The sequence below is a fragment of the Xiphophorus couchianus genome, chromosome 19, assembly GCF_001444195.1.
Source record: "Xiphophorus couchianus chromosome 19, X_couchianus-1.0, whole genome shotgun sequence".
Lineage (NCBI taxonomy): Eukaryota > Metazoa > Chordata > Actinopteri > Cyprinodontiformes > Poeciliidae > Xiphophorus > Xiphophorus couchianus.
In genome coordinates this window covers 21,348,169-21,359,307 of record NC_040246.1, presented here as the reverse complement: position 1 = coordinate 21,359,307, position 11,139 = coordinate 21,348,169, and the positions used below count along the sequence as shown (strand labels likewise).

General features: G+C 35.2%; 1 protein-coding gene across 2 annotated transcripts; it reads left to right on the top strand.

The window, feature by feature from the left end:
- The first annotated feature begins 1,102 nt into the window (after positions 1-1,102).
- On the top strand, positions 1,103-8,232 carry LOC114134695 (peptidase M20 domain-containing protein 2). 2 transcript variants are annotated; one of them, XM_028001449.1, is made up of 7 exons: positions 1,103-1,699; positions 3,085-3,233; positions 3,304-3,446; positions 4,361-4,515; positions 6,304-6,434; positions 6,569-6,676; positions 7,932-8,232. In XM_028001449.1, exons 1-6 carry the CDS (start codon positions 1,304-1,306, stop codon positions 6,666-6,668), a joined length of 1,074 nt encoding a protein of 357 aa, XP_027857250.1. In that variant the 5' UTR covers positions 1,103-1,303; the 3' UTR covers positions 6,669-6,676; positions 7,932-8,232. The 2 variants fall into 2 exon arrangements, with proteins under 2 accessions (XP_027857250.1, XP_027857249.1); XM_028001448.1 differs by having other exon boundaries at positions 1,111-1,699; positions 6,304-6,430.
- Positions 8,233-11,139: the final 2,907 nt, after the last annotated feature.

The following is an 11,139-nucleotide window of genomic DNA, read 5'->3' as shown; positions in this document are numbered from 1 at the left end:
AATCCCCCCAAAAATATCAGATTTTCTTGCATTTTAGGCAAGAAAACGTTTTTCAACCTCTATTTGTCTTAGTTCAAACTGAATTAAATTAGTTATTTGCATTTATTTGTGTATTTCTAAATAAAAACAAAACAAAATCTTAAATAAAAAGACTGAAGTTTCAATTTTTTTATTGAATTGATCGATTCATTGACAGGATAATTGATTAATCAATAAATGAAGAAGTCCTTAATTGCATTTGTAAATAAATTACACCTCTGACACGAATTCCCACTAAAAAATATTTAATTTATTCCCCACAGCAGGAGAAATGTGACTGGCTCCCTCTAGTGACGATATGGATGCAAAACGAAATGCCTTTAATTGGCAGACCGATTGTTTTAATAGACCAAAACAAAGTAATTGCAATTAAATAATAAAATATATTTGTTTTATAATCTAAATAAAATACGGAAGAGTCCCTTTTTGAGTAATTTCATCTCAATATAAATTCATCTGTTCTGTTTCTGACCTCAGAACATTAATGAACAAACACAGAACCCATAAAACAAACATTATATTTTGGCGATTTGTTGCTGTAAGCGTTTAGACATTATTGTTTTCTATTCTATAATTATGTGAATAAGCTGCATTTCGTTTGAGAAGAATGTGATTCCGGCCAGTAGGTGGCAGAGTTTACACATCTTGTTTTAAAAAATAATCATATAGTGCCCTGGAAAGCTACGAAGCATTATTTATACAGTTTGTCACCCTATTATTACTTCATTAAAAAAATTTACTGGTCGAATTTCTAGTGCAAATATCTTAGTACATTGAAATAAGATTCAACTGACTTACAACTAACTTTTAAGCAAGAAATAAGGGCTTATTTTACATAAATGATTTCTTAATACAGATTTTAAAAATTACTAATTACATTTCCATATTATTTCACTTGTCTCATTGAATGAGGGTTCTTTGATAAATATTCTGCCAATTGAATATTTAACATTAATATTAAGGATTTATTGACTTAAAACAAGCTGCTGAACATTTACTTATAAGTTTCTTTTATCTTATCTGAGGCACTAGAAACTAGACTAAAAATACTTGGTAGGATTTTGTGTTTTTGCAGTGTTCCCGGGTAATTTATGACTAACTAAATTTAGGTCAACCGGAACTACTTCCGGTCAGAGGCTCCGCCCACTTTGAGACGTTAATGAATGTTCATTAGTCAGAATGAACTTCTTCGAGTGTTTCTTAGAGTAATGTAGGAATAAAATAAAATTCTGGTTCTGTTTGGACCTCCGGCGGTGCTGTGGGAATGGCGAACCGGCACCAGATGAAAGAAGCCCTCCAGCAGCGCATAGATTCGCTGAAACAGCAGCTCCACAGTCTGAGTCGGGACATCTGGACCCGACCGGAAGTCGCTGGCGAGGAGGTGAACGCTCACGATGTGCTGGTTCGCTTTTTCTCCGAGCAGGACCAGGCATGGACGGTCCAAAGCCACTACGAGCTGCCGACCGCGTTCCGGGCCAGCTGGGGTTCGGTCGGTACCACCGGGGAACCCCGGCGACTGAACGTGGGTTTCCTGTGCGAGTATGACGCGCTTCCGGAAATTGGGCACGCGTGCGGTCACAACCTGATAGCGGAAGTGGGAGCTGCGGCCGCTGTGGGGCTGAAAGCGGCGGTGGAGACCCAGCCGGAGCTCCCAGTGGAGGTAACGGTCCCTCTCCGGGTTTTACTGGTCTCACTGGGAGGAAGAGCAAAGTCCCAGAGGCACAAGTTAAAACACTGGTGGTATAGATACGTACCCCCCTTCCCTAGCTAGCTAATTGGTCATAATTACACCAGACGTCTATGGAATATCAGAAGTATCAGAAGTCAATAAGTCCTGTATCATGTTTTAAATTTCGACACCTTCCTAAAGAAATGGCCCATTTTATTTTTCACCAAAAGTCATTTATTTATTTATTCATTTATTTAGTTAAACACACTCAGAAATTTCTTTGTTTTTCTTAGAAAATTTTATAAAGTTTTTTGTTGGAAATTTACTCCCTTCTGTCCGTCCATCCATCCATCCATCCATCCATCCGTACGTACCTTCCTTGCTTGCTTGCCACTTTTGTATTTCCATGCAGGGAAAAAATATCTAATTCTTAAACCATGAAGTACATCTTTGACTTTCTTCTCCAAGCTTTTTTTTATACAGTTCTTCTATGTCTCCTCCATTACATAATCTTGTTTGTGAAAACTTTATTTTGATCAAATATATAAGTAATAATTTCTGTTTACTAGTTGAGCTGGTAGTTTGAAGAATGATGTAAGCAGAACCTTGGTTGGATACACTTTTCTAAAGGTCAAAACAGTCTGAAACTCTCTGCTTTCATAATGATAAAGATACATACAATCTCAAAATCTTGACTTTTTTTTTTTAAAGGTGATCTATTATGATTCCTGGAACAGGCTAGGATTGGTCTAAAACATGTTTATTACATTTGTTGCACAAAATCGTTCTCAAATAATGAGAATTTAGTCGGCTCAGTTCTGGCTGTTTTCAGATGTTTTATGGCGTCTTGTCACTTTAAATCCAAATAATCTGCTGCTGGCCATGCCCCTCAACTGTACATTTACAAACTTTCATAAAAATGGCTGTAAAAATGCACAATTATACAATCACATCTTTGAAAAGCAGAAGTGGAACCTCCTGCACAACTAGCAAGAATACAGCAAGTGATTTCTAGATGGTAGGTCAACAACAAAACACTTGTCTTTTCCAGCAGCCATTGTACAACTCATACAGCAGTAAAACCAGCTGACCAGTCGAGCTGGAGCTCCCCTGGGGTTGCTAGGTAACAGAGCAGCGCCTGTTAATTTATGACGTTATATTCTGGAACTTTTTCGAACGGCTCATTTTTCAGACACCAAAAGTTTCTTAGTTGGGTCTCAAAAGCAGTTGAGACCCAAATGGAAGTACAGAAATATTCAAAATGTACATTTTGCCTGATAGATCCACTTTAATATTAGGCCAGTTGACTTATTTGGATCATGGATCCACATATAAGCTGATATTTACATCAGGTTACTGAACCCTTTTAATCCCAGATAACCGTTCTGGGAACCCCTGCAGAGGAGGCGATGGGAGGAAAGATTGACCTGATCCGAGCCGGGGCTTTCACTGATGTGGATCTCATCTTCATGGCTCATCCGGCTCAGCAGGATGCCTCCTTCCTTCCCACCGTCACAATCGCTGAGTGAGCTCTTTGTCTTTCTTCTCCTTCTTCCTTGAAATAAAAACCTAAACTAACCATGTTGATGTCACAGGGTGTCAGTGAAGTACCATGGGAAGGCGTCTCATGCTTCTGCGTATCCGTGGGAGGGGGTCAACGCTCTGGATGCTGCTGTGCTAGCTTATAGCAACCTCTCTGCGCTCAGACAGCAGCTGAAGCCTGAGTGGAAACTTCATGGTGAGGGGAAAAAGTTAACAGCTATATTTCAGTTTGATTGGCCTGCTATAGAGAGAAAATTGTGGGTGTTCATTTTTCAAACCCATATTTTTACCATGTTATCCATTCATTTATACATTTATAAATACTCTGTGAAATCCAAAAAAAACACTAGCTGCATTTTTATTAAGAAATGCGCCAAAACTTTGTTGATATTCTGCTAATGTTAAAAAAACACAATTTTGCAACTGTGATGTTTCCAATAAAAAACACAATTAAAACTACATATGAATCACATAATTAGTCATTAAAAAACATGATGTGCCATCATCCTCCCACTTCCTGTCATCTTCTTCGTCATTTCCACCAGTAGCAACATCCCGCTGTTGGTCATGTGACTTGTGATGTGAAAAAAGTTTTTCCAATGCAGTTTTGCGAATTACATAAATTTTTGTGTTTTTTTTTTTTTTAGCCATATCAAAATTGGTTTATTTTGCAAAATTGAAACATTATTTTCGCATTAAATGAGTCACATGATCAACAACAAGATGGTTTTTGGAAAACATTTGTTTTTTTCCGAAATTGGTTTGTTTATTAAGCGTTTATTTTTGTGATTCCAATTTCCTTGTTGATAAAACAGCTGAATTTAAATTGAGAAAATTGGAATTACAAAAATAAATTTGCTTAATGGAAACGCGCCAATTTTGGGGAAAAAAAATTCTTTTGATGCTTTTTTTAAAAAATTGGTATATTTTCATTAAACAAATTTAATTTTGTAATTCCTATCTGCACAATTATATGGTCAATGGAAATGTCACTAGTTTAAAACAACATTTAATTATATGTGCCAAGTGTAAACCTTGTTGCTGCATATAAAAAGAAAATGGATGCTCTTTTCTATCCTCCATTTTTCTTTATGTTTTCCTTCCTAACAGGCATCATCAAACACGGAGGGGCGAAGCCCAACATCATCCCTGCCTACTCGGAGCTGGAGTTTTATCTGCGAACCCCGCGGCTCAGTGATCTTTGGGACCTGAAGGCCAAAGCCGAGGCGTGCTTCAGAGCTGCGGCTCTGGCCACAGGCTGCCAGGTGAGCTGTTGTCCATGACTCACCTGTCGTCTAGCATCATCTTTTTTATCTCATTGCTGTAATTATGCTCCAGAATGTTTGTTGCTGTTGCATAACTGCTACCTTTTAGCTATACGTCTTCTCAGTCTGCAGCTGATCTAAACAGGCTCCAGTTTCAGGAAATACACAAACAGAACAGCTTGAATGTGATCTTAACCTACATGAGAGGCTGAACATTTTTTATTACATTTTTAATAACTTTGTCTGTGTTAAATGGGAAGAATTATGCCAAAATTCACATTATGCATGTTTTTACATTTCCATTTGGGTCTCAACTGCTTCTCAAAACAAACTAAGTGCTTAAAAAGAAACACTAATATGTTTTTTGGGCAATAAGTTAATATTTTTTGGTGTCTGGAAAATGATCCGTTTCAAAAGCCTACATAAAATTGACTTTTTTGAGCTTTACATCATGTCATAATATTATTCCCTCATCAAAAGCCTACCTGGCATGTTGCCTTTAATATTTAATAGTTAATGGAGGAGCCATGTTGTGATGGCTTCCTGAAGGCGGAGTTTCAGAAAGAGCAGGAGCTTTTAAAGAGACAGAAGCCCAATTTCAAGGTGTTAAATTACAAAGTCAAATTTCTTTTAAATCATATTTGATATATACAGCATTTTTATAACAACTGAAGTTAACATAGTTACTTCATTATGCTATAAAATGGCACTATGTGCCTGGAAAACACATAATACTGCCCCTTTAAGTCGCGTTCTATGGGTACTGTGTCGTTACCTAGCAACCTCAGCCCGTCACCTAGCAACCCAAGTAGAGTTCCAGCACGTTGGGATTAGCTGGTTTTATTACACTTCCAATTTGTTTCAGTTTAACATCTTATTGTCTTCCGCTATGTGATTTTATATATCTATATCTCTCTGTCTCTCTCTCTGTCTCGCTCTCTCTTTCTCTCTCTCTCTCTATCTATCTATCTATCTATCTATCTATCTATCTATCTATCTATCTATCTATCTATCTATCTATCTATCTATCTATCTATCTATCTATCTATCTATATATATATATATATATATATATATATATATATATATATATATTTAAAACCAAAACCTTAGGTACACTAACCCATAAAGCACTAACCATAAACATTAGATCCACAAATGCCAAAACGCTACACCATCACAGTGTTTAGCGGAAGCTAATGTTATAGCACTAACTTAAATTTCAATTATATCTGTCCTTGAAAAACCAAAATCCTCAAAGAATAGTTTAATTTCACTGCCATGTTTGTATCTTATTCTCTACTGTGTGTGTATTTTATTGTGCTTGTCTAAGTTGTTTGAAATAAAGTTACTGGGAAAAAAGATGAAAGAGTCTTCACCACTTCAAAATAAGAGCATGAATCTAAACCACTAACTGCTTAAAGAATTAACAATTGAAGAATAATTCAACAGAGATGTCAAACCTTACTCAAGTGAAGGTTTACAAGATAGATACAAGTAAATTATTGTTTGGAATTTATCTTTTATCTTGGAAAAAATATTTAGGGGAAGCTAAATGCGCTAAACATTTCAAAGTTAGCAAAAGTGCTAAACAAAAAAAGTAGCTCGGGTTAGAGGGAACAAACCAAGCTCAAATAGAAAGAAAAGATTAAACCTATGAGATTGGATCTATATGGTAACACAACAATCAAACAATGAGGATTATTCTTTTCATTTTTAAAGTAAACTTGCCAATTCTTTTAAATCTTAAATTTTAAACACACTGACTGCTCCCTTTGGTCCCTGTAGGTGGAGATAATCTACCCAGCCCATACCTACTCTAACATTCTGCCTAATGACACACTGGCAACCCTGTATAAAAGCAACGGAGAAGCTTTGGGCATGGTGTTTCCTGAGCAGCCAGCTAGCTTCTCTGGTTGGTAAATATATCATCTTTATAAAAACATCCTCCTCTCTGTCTGTTTTGCAGTGCTAACATTTAGCAGCAGGTCTTGTTTACAGGATTGTTTCGACACAGAATCATCATCACAGTGAATTTCTAATTATTCGGCAGGTTCCACAGACTTTGGCAACGTTTCATTCATAGTGCCTGGGATCCACCCGTTCTTCCACATCGGCACCGATGCATTAAACCACACAGAGAAATACGCTGAAGCAGCAGGTACAGCAAAATTATTATATTATTACACTAAATCTAGCAAAAACATTTCTAAGTGAAGTAAATAAAAACTATAATTAATGGAGAAAAATACAACTGGAAGTATAATGAATGTTTATAAAACTAAACTGAGCTAAAACAGACTAAAATTAAAGATATAATATCCTTGTTTTCTTGTTTATGACTCTATTTTTACATAGTTCCCACAAGTCTGAACCGGAAGTGATCTTGGTAGGCAAAATATAGGTGAACTGTGGCTTCCAAACCAATAAAAATAAATTATATTGACACTCCTTAACGATATGGAAAAGAAATACATATGAACAAAATGGCTGCTGTCGTGATTGAAACAAGTCAGATGATATGGACAAGATACCTCCAATCTCATACTATCACATAGTTACCTACCTACTGAGCACAAAGAATTAAATCCATGGACGCATAAAATCAATGTTTAAACGGATTTGTAAAGGACGTACGAACTCTTCAGGTGAAAAACAAAATCTTGGTGACTGGCAGAGTAAGTACACATAGCAAGATACATGTATGCTACATGTCCAAAAGCTACACTAGCTAAGCTAACTTTGCTAGCTAGGCAATAAGTACTGCAGTAAATATCACTGATATTTATCTTAGTATTACACAGAGGTGGATAGAGTACTCAAAAATTGTAATTGAGTAATAGTTGTAATTTTATAAGTTAAATATGAACAAGGTGAGAGCTCGTTCTGAGCTTGTGGCTTGTTTATTGTAGTCATAGTAACTACATAGCAACTGCCTACCAAGATGGCCGTCAGTTACAAAGTTCACTGAAGTGTGACGTCACATGAGAAATGTGCATTAGCCTTTCAAACTGATGTTAAATTTATCCTCCTACCCCCAACACAAGCAGTTTATGTCAGCTGCTGGCAAATTACGGCGCTCCATACGCCTGATACGTTAGTCCGCAAAATGGCGACCGCAAAGTTTAGGAGAAAAAAAAACAGTCTGTTGATTGTTCAGCAAAACTTTTGTCTATTTTTTTAAAATAGATGAAAAAACTAGAACTATTACTGTAACTAATAAAAACTATATTTACCTAATAATACTAACTAATAAAAACTAGCAAACACACTAAAACTAACTGAATTAGACAAACAAAAAGTCATAACTAAATAAAATTATTGGTTTCTGGCTATAAAAATGAACTCAATGAAGATCCCTTCCATGTGATGTGGTGATTTCTATTTTTAGTGTTTTATTTTCCTTCCTGCGCCAGGAGCCGAGGAGGCCCAGTTGTACGCCCTGCGGGCGGCCAAGGCTCTGGCTATGACAGCTGTGGATGTGCTGTGCTGCTCGGATCTGCTGCAGCGAGTGAGGGACGACTTCAGGCTGGCCAAACTGAGAGAGGAGAAGTGACCAGAGGGCAGAGACTCACATTGAGACACACAAACTCCCCGAACTCGGCTGGACGGTTTCACTCCAAGAATTAATGCTAAAACAACAAATTAATGGCACTTTGAAACAAATGTCAATGCATTTTACATGATAAACCAACAAAAGTGGTGTAAAAAGGTGAAGCAGAAAGAAAATTAATTATGATTATGAATTCCTTTTCTTTTACAAATAAAAAGTGGTGTGCACAGTTTACTAAAAACTCATCAGCGCTGCAAAAACACAAAATCTTACCAAGTATTTCTAGTTCTTGCGCAAATATCTTAGTTAAGTTGAAATAAGATAAAACTAACTTACAAGTAACTTTTCAGCAATATAAGAACTTGTTTTAAGCCAATAATTCTTTAATATTGATTTAAAAAGTTAACTTAAGACATTTTTCTGTGGTAAAAGTAAAATAATCTGCCTGTGAAACTAGTACTTTACTACTGATCAAGCTCCTATTGTGCTGTAGTTACTTCTAAGTAACTACAGCACTTGTAAGTTACTTGTAAGTAATTTTGTTTTATTTCAAGTGTGATAAGATATTTACATTAGATATTAGACAAAAAACACTTGATACTTGTATTTTTTGTAGTGAAAACATCTGTTTACACAGTGAATCTTTACAGATGTTAAGTGTTACAGTGGAGATTATAAACCAACCAAAATACTTGGTCAGATTTTGCCGTTGTTCCGTCTTTGTGTCTTTTACAGCATAATTTTCCAGTTTTTAAACTCTCTCTTCTTCAGCAGCATTTATGTGATAAAGAGTCGGATATTTCCCCTGAGGCTGCTTGGAGATGAAATGCAGAGTTAAAGGAAAACGCTCAAAGCTGAATCTCTTTCACAGGTGAGCAGGAACTCATGATGTGGCCTCAAATGAATGTTAATGCTGCAATGTGCCTCCCTAACTGCAGGGGGTGCTTCACTTTGAACTTTTTTTTAACATTTGGTGTTAGACCAAACTGGGGTTTATGCAATTTACATGCACACATCCTGGCATTTAGATCGTAGTGATGTTTTCACGACTGAAAAGTGGCAGACTACTGGGAATTTATGCAAAAAAAAGCAGCATCAGTTCAAAGACATAAATTGGGTGCACAAGTTCTAGTTTCAGTTCGACATTTTTTAAATCCAGAGTCAAAATTTAAAGTTCTTAGAAATTACAAGCATTTTATATCCCCAAAAGCAAACTCCTGGTACTTTTGGTTTCATATTTCATCACTTTTTTGATCAGAATTGGTGGATTTTGTGGCACAAACCCAACTTTTAATCTATTCTCAATCGAGCTGAATTCCAGAAACTTAAATGTTTACCTGCTTTGTATATTAAAAAACTACTTATGATGTATAATTTGGATTATAACTGTTGGAGCATCCAACTGCACCAAAATCCTAACAATTCAAACCCGAACTGTCACATCTGATGAACCCAATTGATCGGGTTGTTCCGGAAAAACCCAGAAAATACAAAGAACATTGATTTAGCTGTCAAACATGGTGGTGGCAGCATCATTCTGAGGTTTTACTTCAAGTGGTACTGCTAAATTACTCAAATAAGGTCCAAAACCTACTTTAACTTTCTCGCAAATAAAAAACAAGATGGTAGATGTGTAATTAAAAAAAAAATTCTTAATGTTTGATGCAAAATCATTCAAAACCAGAAAAAGAATAGTTTGAATAAATAAGTATTAGCTCAAAATTAGTTATTCCAGTTTTGTAAATATTTTGCTTCAGTTTTCACTCTTAATTTTTTCTAATTTCTTTCTTTTATTAAGGTTAAAAATAATAATCACAGCCATGCATGTCAACGCTCTTCGTTATTCTTATATTGCATGCACGAGGGAATTTACATCAGCTGTGATAAATTCAGCACAAACAATTTTCACATTAAGAAGATAAAACCGTTCTCTTCAATCTTTAGTTTACCTCAATCAAAGTACGTTTGGTCATTTTACTAATTAAATATCTACAGAAGAAGATTAGGGTGACTAAAAAAATAAAAGGATTCTGAATTTCTTTCTGGCTTCTAAGATTTTTGAAATTTTCTCAAAATTCTGATTTTTCAGAGGAATTCTTTCCTCAAAGTTCACTTTTTTCTTATAATAAAGATTTCTTTTCCTTCAGAACCTTGACATTAATATTCTGAAATCAAAATTCTGAGACAGTCAGAATTCTGAAAAAAAACTTAAAATCAGAATTATTTTTTTTCAGTGGCCCTAATCTGCTTCCGTAGATATCTCTATTCCATTTCACCAAAACTTTATGATAAAAGATAAAACTATAAACTAACAGGTCACAGTGAACCTCAATGCCTCACAACAAAAACAGGAGATCAGCTTCAGTATAAAACTCATAAATGAACATGAAATACAGATATTTTAAAAAATACTAAAACAGGTGTTTGGGATTTACTTCTTATATATTCAAATATTTTAAAACCCTTTTCCTAAACCTAAAGAGATTGGCAATAAAACAATTCCCCTGATCAAAAATTTATGTAACATAAACAAAATCTGGAAATCCAACATCCAACTGAATACAAAACTTTAACTTATTGTAACAAAATTTGTTTGGAAAACTCTGAAATTTTGAGACTAATCTCAGAATTTTTGAGAAAAAACTCAATTCTTTCAAATTTTGAAATTTCCTAAATTTTCTACAAAAATGTTGAAATTTTTACATTTCAAAAGTTGAAATTTTTTTACTTTTCAAACTCGCAAAATTTCTAAATGTCAAATATTTCTAACAAGTTTTTTTTAAGCTCAGAAATGTCCTCTTTTGTAGAAAATTTCTGAGATTAATTTAAAAATTTCTGAGTTTTTTGACAAAAAATTACCCCTTCCCTTTATCTACAATCGCCCTAATGCGATGTCGTAAAATATAAATATTCTATTGGATATCAAAATCTCCACATCGCTAGTAGAAATACTTGTAACATCATGACAAACTTGACATGAATGTGATTTTAAGCAAAAACTGAAGTTTTTATGAAGTCAGAATTAGAGGTATTAGCAGATAAATTCCCTTAAACCTTGGAAACAGGCGCTC